This window comes from Dermacentor variabilis, chromosome 1, assembly GCF_050947875.1.
Source record: "Dermacentor variabilis isolate Ectoservices chromosome 1, ASM5094787v1, whole genome shotgun sequence".
NCBI lineage: Eukaryota > Metazoa > Arthropoda > Arachnida > Ixodida > Ixodidae > Dermacentor > Dermacentor variabilis.
In genome coordinates, this window is record NC_134568.1 from 10,288,699 (window position 1) to 10,312,082 (window position 23,384).

General features: G+C 44.0%; 1 protein-coding gene across 2 annotated transcripts in view; it reads left to right on the forward strand.

Moving 5' to 3' along the window:
- Nucleotides 1-22,212, forward strand: part of Thor (eukaryotic translation initiation factor 4E binding protein thor) — a 34,420-nt gene extending 12,208 nt beyond the window's left edge. The window contains exons 2-3 of one of the 2 annotated variants that reach the window (XM_075684699.1): nucleotides 13,016-13,213; nucleotides 20,599-22,212. In XM_075684699.1, the coding sequence (XP_075540814.1) occupies nucleotides 13,016-13,213; nucleotides 20,599-20,636 (236 nt within the window). In that variant the 3' untranslated portion in view covers nucleotides 20,637-22,212. Of the gene's footprint in view, nucleotides 1-13,015; nucleotides 13,214-20,595 lie in introns of both variants that reach the window. The other variant, XM_075684691.1, reaches the window with a different exon arrangement.
- Nucleotides 22,213-23,384: the final 1,172 nt, after the last annotated feature.

The window sequence follows — 23,384 nt, forward strand, 5'->3', positions numbered from 1 at the left end:
AAACATCCATGTCATTCGAAGGACATATTTAACTTTCTCCTACGCCCTGAAAGTTAAATCAGATATTAAACATCCATGTCATTTTACTATTCGCGACTTATCCACTGCTAGGCTGTTTTGAACCGCCCCGCCACTAGGCCTCCTCTGTCCCTCTGGTTGGAAGCACTCTCAGAAAAAAAAAAAACTGGTCCCTCTTTTAGAAAATGTCCTAATGGCTCCTACACAACGCCTTGGGAATGGCAGATTATCCAATGTGACATCTCTTATTTATAAATATCAAAACAAGCACTGGAGGCACATATACATTCTCATTTTCTTGAACTTACGGACAAGTGCTTCTGTGATGAATTTTATACAGATGCTTAGAAGAAGTCTCCTGGGCTGGTGTTGCTTACGCAGCTCTGGGGCACTAAACCCACACACCAGTATCTCTACAGCGGAAGCCTACGGTATACTTTCGTCTATTCAATGCATAAGGGTCGTAAATGTTGCTAAGGCTATTGTCTTCACAGACTCAAGTGTCGTGAGAGCCTTAATTAGTTCATGATAACACAAGAACTCAATTTTTAATCAACTGTACAGCTTGTTGTGCTCCGCATATATGTGCAACCGAATGATTGTCTTATGCTGGGTACCTGGCCACAAAGGTATAAAAGGCAACGTAGCTGCTGACGAAAATGCTACGTCAGTTAGTTTTAGCGACACAGACGGAAATATCCCCATCCCTGCCACAGACCTAAAGCCTTTTCTACGCCGTAAACTGAGGAACCACTGGCAAGGAGAAGCATTGAGTAAGCTTCACTTGATGAAACCAAAACTAGGGAACTGGATAACTGCAAAAATGGCACGATATAAGGAAGTACTTCTTTGCCACTCAAGAAGAGGACACACTTACGGTACTCACTCTTACCTCTTGACTGGGGGGTTCTCCAACTCAAAGTGCGGCAATATTCTCACAGTCCTGCATGTTCTTATTCAATGCCCTGCAATAGAAGCAGAGAGGAAAAGGTATTTTCCTTCTACGTATAATGAAAATATACCTCTTCACCTGGCATTTTTTCTTAGCAGCGAACCGCTCTTTAACTTGAAATTAGTCTTGGAGTTTTTGGCTGAAACAGACACTCTGAAAATCATTTGGCCAGGTAACTTTTAGCACATGACTAACAGCCCTTGTATTCAAGGGCTATCTTGAAGCTCTAATGTCACTGTTATCTTTGTTGCATCATTTTTTTAACGAAACCCAACTGCCATAGCCATCATCACTAACTTATCAGTGTCATTATTTTAGTACCTATGTTTTATCTCATTTACAGCGAGTATTTTAGGCCCTTTTTCAGCCATGTCACATCTACCATGAGGAATTCATTGTGCATACCATCCGCAGTACATCGATAACATTACCATGTGCCATGGCACTCTTTGGCCATAACTGGCCCTTGTGCCATAAAACACTACACATCATCATCATCAACGCTGGCATGGCGCTCTTTGGCCATGAAGATCATTGCTAGAAATTAAGCTTCCTACTGCACAGCAGTCATTCATTGATTGCAGTTGACTTTCAAACACTGCTTTTAGTGCTGATGTGTGGCTGAGAAAACCCTTTTCATAGGATGGCTTGTTGAATCTGCACAGGCAACATTTGCTGCATGCCTGCCATGGTGACCATGGCATTCTGCTGCTCAATGTGAGGTCGATAGTCGTGGTGTCGATGGTCTTGGGGAAACAAAAGCCACTGTAAGAACTCCAGAGGGTCAAAATTTTTATCCAAAGTCCTAGCATCCCGAAAGGCTTCACAGTGTTGCTTTGGGTCGTAAAGACCCCATCAGTTCAGGGCTTCCCTCGCATGGCTTTGCGGACTTGTGTAATGGTGCATTAACCAGTCCTAGTTTCACCAATTGCCATGCATTTGTAGGCTGTTTGTGAGCAGATGGCATTGGTGATGGTTTGCACAGTATTAGTAATCATTTATTTTAAATATGAGAAGGGAAGTAAGCTAAGTACTGCTGATTACACTGTAACTCTCTAGCTATGCCTGCTGACACCTGAATGACGTTCAGCAGTGAGGTTAAGGGGTGAAGGAAGAGACAGAGCATGGGAAAGAGAACTATTTATATACTGTACAAATTGGTAAAAATATTCAATAAAAATCAAATCAATCAATAAAGCTACTATGTAAACATGTAATGCCATAGTTTGCTTGTGTTGTAACTTTGCTGAAGTGTTCGTAAACCCAGATGTGTAATCCAAGGGAGGGAAGGGGGAAAGGTTGGCTAGAGGAGTATGCTCCTGTGGTACGATATTGTAATAATACATTCCTCTTGATTCTGTGTCACTCTTATCATCCACCGTTCACAGATGGCTGATCCTGTTGATAACGAGGTGGAGCCTTACTCTGACTGCTGACAAACAGCGACAAGTGCCAAAAATAGCATCGAAAAAGGCATCACTAAATAATTGTGGCCCTGTTATACTACTCCACACTCGGTTGAAGGGGAAGGGGTGTGCAGAGAAAAGTATAGAGACATGTAACAGTGATGAAATGATACAGTGAGCTAAGCATCTGCTGCCCAATGCCATACATGTGCAGTACCCTCAACAGGTGCTCAAAAGCAAAATTATGTGTACACACATAGCGTATAAAAGCATGCTGACATTTTTGGAGCCATGTCTAGGATCTCTGGAAGCCAGGCAGGTAATTGCTGTTTTCAATGCAAGTGCTAGTTTGCAGCGCCAACATCGAACATCTGCTGATATTTAGTGTCTGGAAGAGGACACTAAATTTTGCCTCATATATGCAAAAGCCGTTAAACATATTTTTGGACCTCATATTTGATTCAACCTCCTCACATAAAAAATCTGCAAAGGTAGTTATAAATTTTGTCAATAATATGTTGTGCAGAGTGCTTCATATGGTGGCACCAGGCAACAAACCATTATTAGAGGCTTTGTGAGTATGTAATGTGGGCAAAATTCACTCTGTCCATCAAGGTGTTCTTATCACAGTAGAACATTTGTTGTCACTAGGTAGGAGAGTTGTCTTAAATACTTATGGTCCTATAATTACATTTTACATGCAAACATGTCGCACAGCAAGTTCATGAGCTGCTGATGCTTTTCCGAAGCATGAAGTGTGCGGAAAGCAATTCAGGGGAATGCCGCAAGTGCAACAGAAGTTTTTAAAACCATTGGTTGACTATAATTTGCTTCATGTTGGTACAGGTAATTGGAAAAAAGGGCAGCAAAAACCGCATTTTCCTGTCTCTTAGAAGTTCCTGTTCCACTATCTCGCATTGTGGAAAATTGGAAAAACCCAGAAATTGGGTCTTGAAAAATCAGTATAACCCACTATTTCACCTTCCCAAGACCACTGAAAAATGCAATAAATGCTAAATTCAAGTTGCTATCAGGCATATACCAACACGTAAATTTTATTGCATTTACATTGAATACAGTAGCGGGGGAAAGGCTCTGTTTTTCTAGTACAGGGAATGAAATATATAAATAATAAATATTAATAAATATTGTACAAATTAATGAAAATGTGGATGGTTTGCAGTCTATTGGACTATTATCTGTTTCGCGGGATCAAATCCTGGCTGTGGTGGCTGCATTTCATTGGGGGCGAAATGCAAGAACGCCTGTGTCCCGTGCATTGGGGGCACGGTAAAGATCTGGTGGTAAAAATTGATCCATAGTTCCCCCACTACAGTGTGCCTCATAATCAGATTGTGGTTTTGGCACGTAAAACTCCAGAAATAATTTTTAACTGTTTATCTATTGCCACTAAAGAAGCTTTAGTAGCCACTATTGCCTCTTCCAGCCTTTCTTTTCTCAATTTTGCATGTACTCCACCAGAATTGTCCCCTAAGAAAAGATTTTTGTAAAGCATGCGTGCAAGAAATGGCAAGTTGAAATTGCTCCCAAATGCAAAACCGTCTGAACTGCTGGAGCACTTGTTGTAGGAAGGCATGGGCACACAAAGGAGGAAATGGGGGGAGCATGGTGTCATTCCATGATGATTGTCAGTTTCCCTACAAAGGGCATGTTTATGACATCTCAGATGTTATTTGTATAAAGAACATGAGTTCGGTAGTGCTGCTGTATTGTCCCTTTGCAATACATATTTTATATTTATAGTACACCCCACTTCCATTGTCATTATTTTATTAATAAATTTGACACACTTTCATGGACTGATTCTTAGGCCCTTTTACAGCCATGTTTCATCTACCCATGAAAATTCATTGTTCCATCTCATTGAAAATTCACTGATAATCCATCACCACTACCATGCTGCTCTTTGGCCATATCTGGTCCTTGTGCCACCAAGCACAATTGTTTTACTGTGAAGGAAAAAAGCCAACATTACCTTAGAACCACCAAAGGCACTTTCCACCAATAAAGGAATGCTTTCTCAAGATAAACACTGCAGGAAAGTTGCTGAATTTAGTAGGAAAACAATGACGTTACTGTAATCACTGTGAGTCATCATTGATCATAAACTTTAGGAGTTGCAGTTGGAGCAGGACATACAGAGAGCGGTCTCTTAGTGTAAATAAGGCAATGGGACCTCTTGCTATAATAAACATAAAAAAATAAAACAAGCAATTGCTTCTGTTTTAAGGTGTCGCTAATTTGTCATGTTCGCAAGATAAGGTAACGGCACACTAGAGTGGCAACACTGGATGAATTGATGCTGGTAGGTCTGGCATTGTTAAATTTTCACTTATCCCAGTAGCACCGATAACGACTCCGAGCATTCCCCTGAAATGCAGGGCATGCAAAACCACTTGCAGAAATGCAATGCATAGCAGGAAAAGAAGGAAGAAAAAATTATGTGGAATTTCATTTCATTTATTTCATTTATTTGTTTCCACAAGCAAGGAGGTATATGGTTGTGGCGGAAAAACAAGGGGGAAAAAAGCTGCGGAATAGCAGCTTGACTGTCCCCAGGTTCCGTTTACAATGGCAGCAGCAGGGCAGGTGGGAAACATTAAGGGGGAAAAAAGAAAGAGCAAAAACATTAAGGGCAACAATCACTAAGTACAACGGTACACAGTCAAGATTGTAGGAACATATCGTGCAGATTTTTTGCGGAACAAATGAGCACATCGATATTGCATCTGGTGAGATTATTGAGTAAACTGAGCAGCCAGTGGCATAACATTTGCTGGCCATAATTAGTCCGAAGTTGAGGAACACACCAAGTCTCAGTTGCTAAGTAAATGTAAAGTGGGCCTAGGTTCAGACATGGGAGAAGCAAATTAAGGAATGCCGCTTGTGGTGTGCAGGTCAACGCTGCGGGAGAAAGCCTCTGCTGTGGAGTGGGTAACTCGCCCCTTAACACCATTACCATGCAACATTTCCATTTGCTTCTATCTCCGGCATTACTTACGGCATTGCAGTAGAAAGTTCTCTAGATGGCTTTTTTTTATATCGCAAATCGGTATTCTCCAGGGAAACAAAACCAAAACTCGTATAAAAGCATTTATATTAAATTATTGACAGTGCTCTGAGGCATATCGAAATTTTTTCTATGGTTTAGAGATTTAGGGCTTTCATGTAACGCAAGAAATTAATATTCAAAAATATTGTGTCATTACCCGTTTAAGACGCTGACCACCATGCTAAATGCAGTCGCTTCAACATCAGGCATATAGGCTGCATATACATATACCTAAATATATACGGCAATGTTTGCTCGCAGGACGCAAACGTCGGCTACGATGCTGACACTCGATTTTCTACGACATGGGGCTCTTAACGCTCTCGCGTTAAAAGGTCTACTGCATCCACGTTAAACACTGTGGGCTTGCATGCGTTGTCAGTTCCCAAGTGCTGCAGAATGGTGTCTGAACAGGAAACAATGATTTCAAAGGCAGAAAAGTGTTGTTGCAAATAGCTTAAGTCTACTGCCATGCATCTTGCTGCAAAATAATGATCCTAAAAGGAATATAAATTAATCCGGAGTCTCCTACTACAGCATGCCTCATAATTAAATCGTTGTTTGGCGCCGTAAAATCCCAGAATTCAATTCACATAAAATGAATATATATTTTCGGGCGATTTAGCCAAAATGAAAAATTCAGGGGCCAAAACAAGCTCTTTCCTTAAACTTCAAGCCATTGACATTGACACCTTCTTTAGAAAATACCTTAATATACTAAAGCAAGCACCCACCAGATTTTATTTTCAGTGCATGTTGACCGCACATTGCTAAGGTTCTGCCAAGCTGCCTGTTTCCATGGCAGTGGAAGAGGTATGCAAATGATTGCGTGCTATCAGGCTTAGAAGCCTCAAGTATTAACTGTGATCTCTGAAAATTGGCCACTATATTCTTTCACATTTTATAACTCGCATAATTTGAGGGATTAGCTCAAACAGGAGGTTGTTTTAGCATTTATTGATTGTCAGAAATAATGCAAGGACTGTCGTAAATATTACTTGAAGCCGGGTCAGAATAACGTAATTCGATTCCACTTGTTTTCAATTTCTCACTTGGTTTGTGGTTCGAAAGGCACTTCACTTACGTCATCGTCAGGGTTGGCCAGTTTCATACCTGCCAACATTCTCAAATTTTTCGTAATGTTTACAATTTTGGGCTGATTCAATAACTTTATGAATCGTGCATCGTTTTATGAAAAATAAATTCTGTTTGTAAAAAGGTTTTAAAGGTGTTGAGAGATGGGGAGTGTCGCAAGGTTGCGACAGAATGCATACAAAACAAAGTGTGATGGTATGTGTGCTGCCCTCTTGTAGCAGTGCGAAATGCTATAAACCAGAAAGGTATTTGCATCGAGCAAGCTTAATCTGAAAACTTACTGAAGCAGGCAAAATTGGCTGCACCAAAGTCACTTAAAATGTCACTGTGCTTTAATACAGTTTTTTCAGTCTCTGCTATCAAAGTTTTCTGATGCTTGTGCACTGCGACTAAAGAAAGGTCATTGTTAATAAAGTATGTGCATATTCAACAAAAGCTTGTGCTTAGGGCAAGCATAATAAAAATAATTTATCCCTCTTATGGGATTTTTGTGAATTCTCAAGTTCACAGGCTAGCAGGTATGCAGTTGTGAGCAATGGATGATAAGGGAATAGAATTGAGCAAAAATAATCTCTGCATTATATTGGTCCGGGTGGCTCTGAGGCCGTTGCCACATTTCTTGACTGGAATTCCCAAGTGTTGCAGTGATTCTTTACGGCATATGCTTCTAAAAGCATCAATTTCATACCTCTAGAACATTTTAACCACATGAAAGTATGATTGATAGCAACATATACAAGGGTCTAATCAGAAAGTTTGTGCCCCCCCCCCTTTTTTTTAGCCAAATTGCGGCTGTAAATGCGAAGTCAACACATCCATTCCCAGTGGTGGACTTTTCTTGGGCCGGCCCAGCCTTATCTGCCAGTGTAATGGTTGGGGTCAGGCATGAAATAGATGGTAGCTGGCCCATGCCGTCGTCCAGCTCATCCACGCTGAGGATGTTGTTGAAGGGAGAGACTGCTTCTCATTGAGAACGAGGAATATGGGATTTATTTACAGTATCTACATGAGAATGTTACAGTTCATCAGTCTAGCATGACTGAAAGAGGAATGCACCCTGAGGAGCCGTCAACGGCTCCTTAAGTACTCTGTCCTCCCTAAAACCCTAGGTGAGGGAAAACGGCCGTTCGACCAAACGCAGCATCCAAAGTCATCGTAGCCGACCCACCTTTGAGGGGGAGGGTGTACACACACTTCCCCACAGGTTCCACTGACCACACCGAGGTGAGTGGGTTCTCGCAGACACGGTGCTTGACCCGAGCAGGCGCCTCTTTATCTCAGAGTCGACGCCGCATCTGTCCATTCTAATCTGCGTGAGAAGGCACCGCCAAATATCTTCTTCCAGGAATTCCCCTGCTCCAATCAGACCATTATGGTGTTGGCATACACACTAACAATACTTGCTCCGCCGACTACGTCCGGACATCTCGGCGCCGTCCCCCCGTTGACGCAGCTCATTCTTGTCTTCACAAAGCAGGTTGTTACCACAGACCCGTCAGCATCGAAGGGCTGTTGACTCACGCATTGTAGTCCTCACAAAGTGAGTCATTGCAGCGGGGCAGGCAGATTTCGTCCTTTCAAAGCGAGTCGTCGCAGCAGACATGTAGGTGCCTTTCCGTCGTGGTTCCCTGAAGATCGCCAGCCCCCGCCGGCCATTTGAACACCAGTAACTCCGCGGCACAGCACTGCTGTCAGTTGTTGAAGATGGCGGTTGTGCTTCACATGCCTACGGCGTACGAGCAACCAACTGCGATTAGTTTTCTATGGGGCAAGGGATGAACACCCATCGAAATCCACAGGGAAATGCAGCCCACGTATGGGGAAAGGTGTCTCGCTTTGAGAAGCGTGAGGTGGTGGTGTTGTTTGCTAAAGGCCATGAAGACTTGCATGACAAAGCGCGTTAGGGGAGGCCGCACGCGTCGCTTACCGACGAAAGGGGCATAAAAGATTTAGTGCTGCGATGCTACAAATGTCTGAACCGTTGTGGGGACCATGATGAAAAATAGTGTAGGGTATGTAGAGTAGTACATATATTTGTAATTACCTGTATGCACCTTATATTTGCTAATAAATATAGGGGCAAAGACTTTCTGATTCGCCCTTACAATGCAGCCCCAACCAGCCTTTCACTTTCTCTGCTTTTCGTAAGGAATGCTTTCTGTCTGCTGCTGTATAACAGCTTGGAAAATCTGTTGCAATTTCCAGTAGTAATACTAAATGCTGGGGCAAATGGCATTCTCCTTTACCTTAAGCCAATGTACAGTAAAACCTCGTTAATTCGAACTCGGTTTATTCGAAATCCCACATAATTAGAATGTTTTCGGCGGTCCCAACAGTTTGCATGCAAATTTTACCGGATAATTTGAACAGCCAGCGTGCCCATATCCGAATAATACGTCAGTTTAAACCATGGCCTCCGTGATTTTTCCAGGCCTCCGTGATCCGCAACAAAAAAATTAGTGTGTCAGCCTCTGAGGCCAGTATAGTTGCTGGAGTGGCAGCCAGGCGGCACTTTAAATCAACTTTCTGTTTCCGGTGCTTTGTTATGCCTCAGCGATCTGCACAGTGCAACAGCTGGTTTTGGAGGCTAGCTTTAGTTGACAAAGCAACAACCAGGTGCCACTAGGTTGAAATTTTTCTGGTTCCGTTTCCGTTGTTGTCTAGCTTGTGGCAGGCACTGCTCGTAGTGTTTTGATTGTTCGGTGCAGCGACCAGACGTGTTCTGTGCTCTGCTAGTTATTCTTGACCACGCGCACGGTGCTGGTTTTAAGAAGATGCCTAAGTACAGAACTCTGACTCTCTGCCTGAAAGTGTGCCTAATTGAGGAGGCTGAAAAATGGACGAGCTCCAAAACACAGCTGGCGGAAAAGCACAAGGTGCCTTTATCCACCCTTTCGACGATATTGAAGAATAAGACAAAGATCCTCTAGGCCTACGGGAAGACGCATTCGACGAAGCGGACAAGGATTCGTTTTCCTGTGTATCTGGACGTTGAAGACGCCTTGATAAAGTGGCTTCAGCATGCAAATGTAGCACACCTGCCTGTGAACGGCACGCTGCTGTGCGAAAAGGCCGATGAGCTTGCACTGCGACTGGGCCATGAAGCATTCAAGTGCAGCAACGGCTGGTTGTCCAGATTTAAAGACCGCAATAACCTCACGTTCGTGACAGTGTGTGGCGAAAGCGGGAGCGTCGACCCAAATGTTGTCGAGAATTGGAAAAAGAGTACATTGGCTCTGCTGCTTCAGCAGTACGCGGAGGACGATGTTTACAAATTGGACGAGGCCGTATTGTTTTATAAAATGCTGCCAACAAAGACGTTTGCCCCAAAGGATGCGGTAGTCACGGGAAAAAGCAACCCGAGGACAGAATAACCGTTTTGTTTGGTGCAAATATGTCTGGCAGTCACAAACTTCCGCTACTGATTATCGGAAAAGTGGAGAAGCCTCGGTGCTTCTAGAATGCACAACTTTCTCCTAAGGGTGACGTGCTGTACAGAAGTAACAAAAAGCCTTGGATGACGGCAGTGCTGTTTGAGGAATACGTGAGGCACCTTGACCGTAAGTTTGCTGCCGCGGGACGAAAAGTTGTTTTTGTTGTTAAGAACTGCCCAGCCCACGCCGACATCCAGAACTTGACAGCAGTTAGGTTTGTCTTCCTGCTGCCGAATGTTACAGCTGTATCGCAGCCTATGGACCAAGGCATTATTCTGCAAGCGAGGTAGATTTATCGCTGCCATTTGCTTAAAAGGATCTTGTTGTGCTATGATAACGTCAAACAATATTCCGTGGACCTACTGGGTGCCATTTGCCTAATCATGTACCCCTGGAAGCAGGTGGAGGGAGATATGATCAGGCGTTGCTTTATGCACGCCGGTTTTTCCAAGCAACAAGATGGAATTAACAGAGTTTTCGAATTATCAAAAATGGACGAAAGACGAGAAAAAAACGTACGAAACATGGCTGTATCAACGCTGCACCTAACGCTTGCACTGCGTTATGGTAGCTGCATGCAGGCTGTTTCACAACACACGTGCGAATAGAAAATTCGCGGCGCTTGGCGATGAAACCTGCCTCAAGGGTGGGCGATAAACATGCACCTTCCGTTCAGCGTGCTAACTATTTTTTTTAGGAGAACCCAAAGCACGCATCCTCGGTTCCGAGGATGCATGTGATGCCAACTGCACACTGGATGATGGAGAGTCCTTGTGTACGCGCATGACCGATTTTGACGAAAAAAGCCGCGACGAGAGCAACGGATTGACCTTTGCAGAATATTTGAGCACAGAACTTGATGTCCAAACGTCTTATGCCGACTTGGAAGGAGAAATATGTGACAATGGGCCTTGCAACGAAGGTGAAGGCGATGTTGAGCCCGCCCGAGCACCAGCTTTAGCTGCAGTCGTTGAGTCGCTGAACGTTGTGTGCAGTTTTGTGGAGTGTAGCGGTGGTAGCAGTGAATTGCTGAGCACTGTAAGCAGACTGGAGGACGCAGCCTACGGTCGCAGCACCAAGCAGTCGTGCATCGATGACTACTTCAAGTGACCGTTTTTCAGGCGAAATAAAGGTGCAGTGTTGATAAAGCCATGTTTCGTAAGTTTTTTTCTCGTCTTTCGTCCATTTTTGATAATTCGAAAACTCGGTTAATTCGATGATTTTTCGCGGTCCGACGGACTTCGAATTAATGTGGTTCCACTGTAATTCTACCAGAGCAAGTGACCCATTTGTATTTTAAAAAAAATGTTTTTGCATTATTGCTGCAAGCTTTTAATTACAAGACAGTAGCTGCCGAACAGTAGAAGATAAAAATATAGCTTGTCACTGTGCTACCCTTTTGCAAACTCTGGCTATAAATAAAATCTGCACATTATTTTGATCCTTGAGGACAGTTGGAGGTTTGCCAATTGCTGTACTGCTATGACACGTGGCTTATTTTCCTATTTGTTTTCATTGCTAAATATGAAAAAATCTAATCTATACAGGGTCACCTTAACTCTTTCCTAACTGTGGCATTCATAGTTTTTGAGAAAGTGATAAAGGATTACTAAATGACTTTGCACTGGTGGAGTATTGCTGCAAGATTCTGGCAAGTTTCAGATTAGGGGACATGAAACAGCTTGCTTATGGAAGCCGCTTGGGTCCCAGAAAGACTCGAGCCATCGTGGCTTAATAGCAGTGAGATTATTGCTGCTGAACACAAGGCCGGGAGTCCAATTGCTGGCCATGGCGGTCGCAGTCCGATGGGGACAGTATGCAAATATGCTTGTGTACCATGTTTTGGCGCTCGCCAAAGAACCTCAGGTATTAAAATTTATTCCAGCATGCCCTCTGCTATGGCATCTCTCGTCATAGCCCACCTGTTGCTTTCAGACGTTTGACCCACTTGTGTGCTAGGGATTATTTGTTGCCGTTTTTGAGGGGGGAGTTGTCTGTCAAAGATGTGCGTTTAGTGTTTGCCATGCAGAACACTCTGCAAAAGCCTTTCTGAAACGTGTGTAGCAGGCTATAGCTGTTCTTTCTGTAGCCATACTAATGGCTAAAATGTTGTACTAAAACTGTCGTATGACAGGCATGTGTGCCACTTGCCCAAGGCATGGCGCTGCTGAACTAAGGCACTTTCAGTCCTGTATTTGTTTGGATGTGCTACACAAATGCATATGTGTTAGTGTGTACTTGTCATGGCCTGCACATTGCTATAGGGCATTAAACAGTGTCTACTTAAAGGAGTACTTACATCATATTTTCGACTTTTCAGTCTCTTGCATTAAATGAATGTCCTAGCCCTCTAAACACTAGAAAAAAAATAGTGGCAAGCCTCGGAGTGCTCTAAATAATTTAATATATAAGCTTATCTACAGCCAGTTTTGATTATGTTTGTGTTGTGACATCATCGTGCGGAAGGTGGTCATGTGCGGAACAAGACATTGCGACATTTTGACACTCACTGCTGCTTCGCCTCCTGTGCTGCTACTTGTGAGAACGAATGGTGCGGGAGCTTAGCGTTGATAAAACCTGCAGGCCATGATGGAATGAACCACATCCACAGGTGATGAATGCTAAGAAGCACTTACTGCATTGAGGCCTTGACCTCAGACAGCAAATCAGTGTACATTTAATTCCTCCTGTAGGCAAATTCATTGAGTTGATTGCTGCCAGAGTCCACACAGGTTCGAAGTTACAACTGTGCGCTGCTGAGGTGCATAGGAACTGACTGTAGAGACTCAAGGCAGAAAAGCTGTATGAGCTTTCACCTGTGTGCCATACCTCAAGGCCATACTAGTGTGAAGTTGCATGTAAACTATGTCCTGTGTAAAAGCCTTGCTTCAAGTGCAAGCAGGTTTTTCTGCTGATGTCTTGGCCTATGGCCACGGCTAGCTCGTGACTGGAAAAGCGCTTACTTTTGCAGCCTGTGACAGATATTGTGCTGTGGCACTGGGTTTCTTGGTAACTGTTTCCTCTCTCTGTGACGCAGGCTCACGCATCATCTATGACCGGAGCTTCCTGATGCAAATGCGCCACTCTCCAGTGGCTCGAACGCCACCGAAGAACCTGCCTGTGATCCCTGGGGTGACCCTGTCCAGCAGCCCTGATGTCTGCAAGCCCAGTGGGTCCCCCATGAAGCCCACAGAGAATGGTGCTCTGCCATCTCCAGCCAAGGGTGCCAAGCCTGGTGAGCCACTTGTCGTGTTTCTTTTGCACTTTGTTTTGCTTTAATTGTATGTGGCTGCCAAACTTATGTTATTGCCATAGGTAGAGCTGCCAGTAGCGTTTGACACCGATGAACAGTTGTTTTCTATCATCGTACCACTGAGTCATGACGCCTTGCTTGCAGTGGTGTTCTCAGAATACCGGGCATATGCTGTTACAGAAATAATTGAGGAGGATGCATGCCAGAGACTAGCCTGTCCTTTCACATACTTTTGCTGAATCTACTGTCTTTTACTGCATGCATTGCAAACATTGAAAGGGTGTCCTCTCAAACCAAGTACAACATTGGTAAATATGCATCTTATTAGATTAAATTGTAATGGTGGTTGACCGTTAATAGAATGCGTTCCTGTGGCGCTATATTGCCTTTTATCTTTTGCAAGAAAAGCTGTTTTCAGTGCATGGGCAAACTAAGAGAAAATTAACAGTAAAGGTAGTGAAAGAACTCAAAATTTCATTGGACCTAAAGAAAAAGAAAGCTCTAATGAACTGAGGATATTGTAGAAATAGTAAACTTCTAGAAACTCCACCCCAACCTTGCTCCAGAATTGGAGCTGTTGGCATAACGAAATTGTCAAATCGAATTTAAAATCGGTTATTTAAAATAGTTCATTGATACATGCATGTAATGTTGTCTGCAACTGACCCTCCGTGGTTGCTTAGTGGTTTTAGTGTTGCGTTGCTAAGCATGAGGTCGCGGGATGAAATCCTGGCCACGGCAGCCAAATTTCGATGGGGGCAAATTGCTAAAACACCAGTGTACTTAGATTGAAGTGTTTGTTAAAGAACCCTAGGTGGTCAGAATTTATCTGGAGTCTAGGGTGTGCCTCATAATCATATCGTGGTTTTCGCACGTAAAACCCCATAATTCTTTTACTGTTTGCAACTGGATACCCTGTCAACTAATAAACTTGGTAAATAATAAACAACTGCTTTCAGTAACCTGGAGCACTATAATGACAGTAACAAAACAAGTGAGCAGCATGTCACCAGATGCACATAATTGTTGTTTGTTGAAGGAGACAAGTATAATAGCACAGGCAATCAAACACGGTGAGACTGGCCAAATAATAAATTTCTTTGCCTAAATCGAGATGACAAATTCGTATATACACTGCCTAAAAGTGAGGCATTTTTATTGAATGACTGCAGTTTATTCAGCAGAAGTCATCTACCCCGTAAGCTTGCTCAGAAGATGATCCTCTGTGCATCAACTGCGGCTCTCTTACCGGAAAGTAACAGTCATCATTTGCATAGGTGTCTCCCTCAAGGCTTCGAAGTGTTGTTCGGAGTCTCAAATATTCGAACAGAACTGAGTATTTGAAAATTTTAAAGAAGGAATTCTTGAATAGAATATGAATTGAATAGCAAGTACTATTGGATTTGTATTTGAAATTTCAAATATTCGAATACCCCTATCGAAATAAGGTTCAAATATGCAGAACACTATCTATTACATCAATTAATAAATTACTACAAACTATTAGCCATCTTTTAATATGAGAGCTTTTTAGAGCAGTCTAGCAGAACAATGAAAATTTATTCGCCACTTTCACCTCATAAAATGTGGTGGTCACTGTCTGATCTCAACCTTCAGTCAGTGATGTATTTTGAATGCAGCTTTGTTGAACTACTGCAGGAGGCATACTGCTCAAGTTAACTGATGTTTGAAAAGGCAGCAGTGCAAAAGAAACGTGGGCAGAGACAAGACAGCAAGGATGAGCGCTGAAACATGATTGTGAATGGTTCATGAATATATTCGTGCTGTCAGAGCCAAGAGTTATCATTTGCGCGTGTGTAAATATGCCAGCTTTTTGAAAGTGTGATGTTCATGCTGACACATCCCTCCCCAAGTCTATAAATCCATTCAGATTCTGCAATTTCCCGTGTCACGCAGGTTTTGCTCTTCTTGACAACGGAAGTGCTTTCAAGGTCGAGCGAACAGTCCTTGGAAGTCGGAAGATGACTTGCCAGAATACCTTCAAAATCTTTTCCTCCACATGCATTTTCTTTTTTTTGCATGCTCTCTTAACCTATTGGTAAACATCTCCCAGTTTGGCAAACGTACACTTTTCCACACCTTAAAGGGCTCCTCACCAGGCCACATAGCAAATTTTGGTTATACACTGGAAGTTGTTACATGCCCTGTAAGGAACGTCATCCCTCCGGCTTGGAGCGCGGCGCCCACCCGCCGTGGTTGCTCAGTGGCTATGGTGTTGGGCTGCTGAGCACGAGGTCGCGGGATCGAATCCCGGCCACGGCGGCCGCATTTCGATGGGGGCGAAATGCGAAAACACCCGTGTGCCTAGATTTAGGTGCACGTTAAAGAACCCCAGGTGGTCAAAATTTCAGGAGTCCTCCACTACGGCGTGCCTCATAATCAGAAAGTGGTTTTGGCACGTAAAACCCCAAACATTATTATTATTAGCGCGGCGCCCGCAAGGAGAAGGGCAAGCAGTATTCGGTTTGAAATCGGCTCTTGCCGCGGCGCGTAGCAATGTAATACTTGGCAAACACGATTGTCAGCATGCATTGTATGCAGGGCGCTTGTCAGTTCAAAATGGGCAGACCTGGAGAGGGGCCCTTTAAAGGAATTCGGTAGACTACACCTGCACATTCAACAAAAGACTACCTGTGCTTTGTGCCACGGTCACGCTGCTGGGTTGCCGCCGGATCGGTCAACCTGCAAAGCTTTGACCGACCTGGCGGCAACCCAGCAACGTGACCGTGGCACAAAGCACAGGCGGTCTTTTGTTGAATGCGCATAGGTGTAGTCTATCTGTCAAATTACGTTAAGGTGCGGAAAAGTGGACGTTGGCTAAACTGGGAGCTGTGTAACGATAGGTTAAAGGAGCACGCTAACAATGTAAAAAAAGTGCATGTGAAGGAAAAGATTTTGAAGGTTTTTCTGGCAAGGCATTATCTCGCTTGCAAAGACTGTTCACCCGACCTTGAAAACAGTTTCGTTATCAAGAAGATTATAACGCGTGTGACACGGGAAATCGCAGAATCTGAACGGATTTATAGATTTGGGGAGGGATGTGACAGCATGGCCTCCATGATTCTTTTCAGACAAGGAGGTGGCATATTACGCATGTGCAGATAAACCCTGGCTCGGAGAGCACGTATATATTCGCGAGCCATTCACAATCATGTTGTTGGAAGTTCAGCGCTTGTCCTTGTCGTCTTGTCTCCGTCGGTGTCTTTTTTGCACTGCCGCCTTTTCAAATATGTACCAACACACCCAATTCACCACATTCACTGATGTAGCTCACCAAGCAAGCAAGGGTATTACACTTCCAGCTGTGCTGTTGGCATCGTTCTCTTTGTATGGCTAACTTTGCACGACAGGCCTGGTGCATGTGAAGCAAGGGAAGACCATATGCAGTGGAACCCACTTATAACAATATTCAAGTGCCACGAAAATTTCATTGTTATAGCCGATAATTGTTATAACCGGGTTGCATGAAAAAATAATGGAGGATGGCATAGCTGTTCCAAGAAAACTATAATGGCGGGGCGGCCACTTTCCTCCATCTGGCTTCCGATTGTGTTGACTCGTTTAACTGTTTAATGCTGCTTCCTGTGCGCTCCAATCGTGTAAAAAGCCGCAGTTGTCGGCATTCAATAATGGCACTGCTATAACAACTGCAAAGATGGGTCACGAGCAACAAGTGACACATGAGCTCCACCAAGGCATCGCTTCGATGGCCCCAAAAGATGCCTTTAAAAAAATGCGGGAAGGTTGCCGCGGCAGCATCTCAGCTTGAGAAATCCAGAAGAAACGCTGGAGCGAGGACGCCACAGGCATCTTGCCATGTACTTCCCACTGGCTTGCAAGAGAAAACCGCATGTCCGTCAGCCTTGCTTGCTTTTCGCGAAGCTTTCTGACATCCTTCTAAAGGCATCCAGATGCTCCACGTAGTGAAGCGGAAGGTCCCTCGCTAAAACAAACACGTGATGGACTGAATTATCTACAGGACCTCCCGCAGGGACAATGTTGAGGCAGCCTGCCCTACTGAATCAGCACTGCCGTCATGGCCGTCACTGTTGCTATCCGATGCAAGCACATTCGCAACGATCGCCTCATTGGTTACAAGCACTTCGTTTCCAAATCTATAGCAATGCGCTTTTTTTCCACTGGCAACATTGTGCATTGCCGATGATCAGCAGATGGATCAGCAATTTTCTGTTTCGGTGGCAAGTCAAACGAGGCTGAGAAACAACGTGGCCAGGAACAACTTTGACGCAACAAAGACTAGCACAAGCGACTTAATCCATTAGCAGAATTGTACAGAATGAAGGCCATAGAATAAAGAACCAACTGTGAGGGCCGAGCGAACAATCTGAGAGCAGCACCGGCAGCGTTGTCAGCGTAGTTGCCGTGGTCCATTCGTGTTTTGGATGGTGGCGCGGTGCAGAGCTATGGGCGCAGCCCATTCGTGTTCGTCGGGACGGGAGAGATGTGCGTGAGGCTGCGTGCATCTCGTGTAGAGAAGCGCGGAGCGGCAGTTGGGGTGGCAGGCGATCGTGCAGCGGCTCGCATTTCACTTTTTTTTAAGGATTTCGCATTCCATTACCTTTCGGCACAGATATGCAGCAGCTAGACTTCATCGTTATAACCGGTAATGCGGCATGGGGACATTATAGTAAACGCGTTCTCCATAGAAAACATACAAAAGTTGACTTTTCATTGTTATAACCGATATATTGTTAAAATCAGTATCGTTGTAAGAGGGTTCGACTGTAGAGAGTGCTTTAAGGGGATCCTAAAAAGTAATGCTAATTAGAGCAAATGGGTATAGCCGATATTCTAATTGACATTAAGAGAAAAAAATGGCGCTGGGCAGGTCACGTAATGCACAGGATAGATAACCGTTGGATCATTAGGGTTATGGAATGGGTACCAAGAGAAAGGAAGCGCAGTAGAGGACGGCAGAAGACTTGGTGGTGCGATGAAATTCGCAGGTGCTACTTGGAATGGGTTGGCGCTGGACCAGGGTAAATGGAGATTGCAGGTAGAGGCCTTCAAGGTCCCTCGCTAAAACAAACATGTGATGGACTGAATTATCTACAGGACCTCCCGCAGGGACAATGTTGAGGCAGCCTGCCCTACTGAATCAGCACTGCCGTCATGGCCGTCACTGTTGCTATCCGATGCAAGCACATTCGCAACGATCGCCTCATTGGTTACAAGCACTTCGTTTCCAAATCTATAGCAATGCGCTTTTTTTCCACTGGCAACATTGTGCATTGCCGATGATCAGCAGATGGATCAGCAATTTTCTGTTTCGGTGGCAAGTCAAACGAGGCTGAGAAACAACGTGGCCAGGAACAACTTTGACGCAACAAAGACTAGCACAAGCGACTTAATCCATTAGCAGAATTGTACAGAATGAAGGCCATAGAATAAAGAACCAACTGTGAGGGCCGAGCGAACAATCTGAGAGCAGCACCGGCAGCGTTGTCAGCGTAGTTGCCGTGGTCCATTCGTGTTTTGGATGGTGGCGCGGTGCAGAGCTATGGGCGCAGCCCATTCGTGTTCGTCGGGACGGGAGAGATGTGCGTGAGGCTGCGTGCATCTCGTGTAGAGAAGCGCGGAGCGGCAGTTGGGGTGGCAGGCGTTCGTGCAGCGGCTCGCATTTCACTTTTTTTTAAGGATTTCGCATTCCATTACCTTTCGGCACAGATATGCAGCAGCTAGACTTCATCGTTATAACCGGTAATGCGGCATGGGGACATTATAGTAATTCTAATTGACATTAAGAGAAAAAAATGGCACTGGGCAGGTCACGTAATGCGCAGGATAGATAACCGTTGGATCATTAGGGTTATGGAATGGGTACCAAGAGAAAGGAAGCGCAGTAGAGGACGGCAGAAGACTTGGTGGTGCGATGAAATTCGCAGGTGCTACTGGGAATGGGTTGGCGCTGGACCAGGGTGAATGGAGATTGCAGGTAGAGGCCTTCAAGCTGCAGTGGACATAAAATAGACTGATGATGACGATGATGAGTTTAGATGGATGAAATATCCTTTAGGGGGAACTACATTTTCATTCCTTTGCCAGAAGAAGATGTTGATTACTAGAAAAGAAGATAAGGGCTGAACTGCTGCAATTTCTTGTCCAAAATACAGCGCTGGTACATCCGTGTGACTTCACGAATTTTAAGATATTTTCATGCAGTTGGGCCATTTTAACAACAACAAAAAAGTCATCCAAACCTCCCATGATGGGTCTCTCACTTATTTAGCAAGCAGTATAATCTATCCATACACAGTTATCTAAACCGAAGGAGTAACTCAAAATCTGAGATGCCAGTGCGGGAAAATTCGAGGGGACATCACTGTTCATCGCTTAGTTTTCTGTTTTCTGGCACCCTGCGGCTTCACTCCTGTTGAAAGTGACACGGGACAAAAGTAGAAAGAGCAGCTCTGCATGGCCTTTGCACTGGTTTGCATGTACACGGCACATTTACTACTAGTTTTCCGAGCTTAAAATGAATCTGTTGCTATTTAACAAGTACTCGAAAAAAAAAAAAAAAACCAATGCATTTATCGAAACCATTACAAACCTGGGGTGAGAAGACAATCGAGGCAGGAAAATTACATAAATGGTTCATTTATTGTATCAAGTAAATTGTATAGGATTTATTCTTTTTGTGTGTTTTCAAACTTACTTTCAAGAATGTGATAGGTTTTTTTTTTTTTCATTCCTTTTCACTTTTTTGCAAGTCGGCAGTCTCGCCCGTCCGCGTAGCTAGTGTCAGCAATACTCGTTGCAGTGTTTCGTCGCCGGATCACGGCTCAGAATAAATGCACGCGGCACAATTGGTGCATCGTAAGCTCGCAATAATATTTCCGGCAATGGACCACCACAAACAGTTTGGGGATTTACTCTGACGAGGGGCAGATGCACACGACTGTCACGATTTGGCTCAGTTCGAAGCGCGGGTGGCCATCTTCTCCATTGGCGGGGTCACCAGTCATCCGGCTCGTGACCTCAGTCAGAGTGCACACCCATTGGTGGAAGCTTGTGTGCATCCACCTTAGAGGAGTAAATGCCCCTTTCTTCTCAAGTTGTACCCGACTAAAGAAGGGTAATTTACTAACGTAGCTTAACTTAATATTTACTCTTTAGCATCTTTTTAACTGGCATTAAGCATAACCATTATGAGCTCTGCCTCCCTTATTGTCTTATGCACAGACAGCATCTTGTTCATCCTCATTTATGTTGTGTCTGTCGCATCAGCTGGAGGTGTGCTTGGTTGTTAGAATGTGTAGTTTTGACAGTTTTTGCTGCACAATGGTTTATGATGACTTGGCATATTTTGAATTTTTTTCCAGAAGGCTCGGGTGACGAGCCACAGTTTGCAATGGACATCTAGTCCGACCAACAAGTGCCAAGCTATTTCTTCGATGCGCCTCAGCCAAGTGCCCCGCCTCTTTGTATTTTTCATGTTTCTTCGATACGGACTGCCGTCCATGTCAACTAGCGGCAGGATTTCCTTGCTGTGTCGTTTGTTTCTTTGGTGGGCATGACCAGCAAGTGGGCGCACAATTTTTAAAATTTTGTTTCTTTGGTGTGTGAAAACATGGCGCCCAGTTAAGTCCTAATGGGCTAGCAGCCATGTAAAACCTTCTTGTTTTCTTTTTAAATTAAGTTACTTTTTCTTGTATTTTTGCCTGCGAAGAAAGCAGCAGCAATAGATGCACTCAGTGAGTGTTTTTTTTTTTTTTTTCAATTCTTATTGTTCTCTCTTGCCAACGAAAGAAACGCCTGCAGTTGTAGCCTGTGGAACATTGCCTTCTTTTGTTTCCTGTCAAGCTAGATTACTCATACCATATTATGTTTTATCTTTTTAAATCAGTTCTTACTGTGGCACCCCAGGCACTGAATTTTTTTCTTAAGTTGGGATAGTGGCTCAGCAAAAATAAAACAAAGGAGAGGGGGGAGTTGCAGGTAGGTGCCTCAATTTAGCTGCGACTCAAGCCTTCCAGTGCTCAATATTGAAGTGCACATGGTTGACTTTGGCTTTGGATTGCTCACAGCCTTGGAAAAGTTTGTGGAGGAGTGTGAAGGAACTTTGATATTATTTTTCATTTTCACTTAATAAGTTGTGCCATATGAGCACATTCATAATTTTTTTGCTGAAAGCTTAGTGTTGTGGACTAGTTTGCTGCCAAAGGTGGAAACATTAGGCTCTCGTTGATTTGCGGGCCACTGTCTGTACTTTGTGTGTGCGAAGACCAGTTGTACTAGTTAAACGATGGTCTTCAGGAATTCCAATGCAGCTTCCTGTATTATTTTCTGATGTGGGTGTTTTATGTATTGACTGATCTGGTCGGTCTAATTACAATACTAACACTCGACAAGCCGTAGAGGTGTCTGCATGTAATTGCCATTGTAGCTGGGTGCTCGTTTTGTTTCTAGCTGCCACTGCAAAAGCTTGCAGGCAATAGGCATGTGCTTTCATTTTTCAACTTAATAATGTGCTTTTCGGCAAATGATGTATTGAAAAACCTGGGTCGAGCACATTAAGATAAGCTGCAGCGGTGATACAGCTTTTCTTAGAAATATTTTCCCGTTTCCCTTCTTTATTATCCTTTAAATGCACCAAACAAAGTTAAAGGTGCAAAACTGTTTATTTCTTTATTTGAAACTTTTTTTTGTCAGTATGGTGAAAATTTAACCGTGACACAAGTGCTTGTGTCATCTCAGATTTTATATAATGTTCTTTCCTAAATGATATGGCTTCATTAGCTTGATGTTGAGTAGTGCCACATGGCACAGTGCACCAGAAAGGTGGGAAGAAATGTCAATGGCAGGGTTGTGCAGAGCTTGGTTTCTTGTTGGCCATTTCTTCTTGTTTCTTTGTATTGTTCAGATGTGATTTTGGAATGAAATTCTTTGAGACATGTTTTCCAAAAGTTTGTTGGCTAAATAAAAAGTACAAAAGCTCACGGCCTTGTCAGTTCTTCCTTTCGGCCAGCTATGAACAACTGCACTTAGCAGGGGAAAAAATTCACCGATTACAATACTCCCTAATGCAGAATTTGAGCATAGCTGTATACGTGTTCTCATTTCGTGATAATTGGCTGGCGCGGAGAATCTCTCATGCGGCACGTTGCAAACTGAGCGATGTGTGGCGCAACTGCCTTGCTAATCGGGAGATCGCGAGATGCGGCGCGTGGCTGCGATTCGCTGTAGCCACCGCAGACAGATCTCCGCTCATGCAGTGCTTTGTTTCCATATAGACTGCGCGCTACTCTGATACCATGTCGTCGCCATCGTATCTCACGCTTTCGCTGTCGTCCTCCTCGTGCTTTCTTCGCTATCGCCGTCTTTCATCTACTGCGTTCGTTTTTATGCTTCGCTGTGTACGTTCGCTCAGTTACGAGGGCAGCACCGGTGCTCGCCACAGAAATGGGTGTCATGCAGATATTAAAATTGTGTCCCATGAAGTGATGATTGAGCATGTGACCCCTTTGAAATGAATGGAGGTACAAAATGTGTGATGTAAAGTGTTGCGAACTGTTTTGGTCAGCACTTGCGACTTCACTTTGTGCCGACATATTGTCGCAAATGTCGCTCCTTTAACATCGGCACTTAATTTTTTGGTTAGCTGTACAATGAAGTACAGAGTCGTCCACTGTGAAAGGGAACGCCGGAGCACGTGGCTGCTGCAATGAGTATTGCACCGGTGCTGTGGGCGGTGCTCTTTCGTCGTCTACTATCGTCTGCTGCCGTGCTTAAGATCATCGCGAAGCAAGCCGTTTACGCGTTTGTAAAGTCGACCGCAGTATGCGTGGTCACACTGTGACAGCCAGCCATTGCAAAGCTCCAAGAAAATTAGATAATGCAATATAGTATCTTGTGTGTATTTTTTTCCTTTCAGCTAAACATTATTTTTTTTACGAATGTCTCATGGTGGCACAGCTATATTAGAGAATGTTTCTCCTTGTAGTGGCCATCTTTTGTGCACTAATGCAGATTCGAGTTGCTGCAGTGCGTAGGCTGAACAAAGAATCCATAACTGCCGTTAAAGAGCATTTTAATTTTTAAAGAGCTATCACTCGAGCGATCGAGTGATAGTAGTCGCTAGTCAGTAGTCGACGTGTACAATAAACTTTTT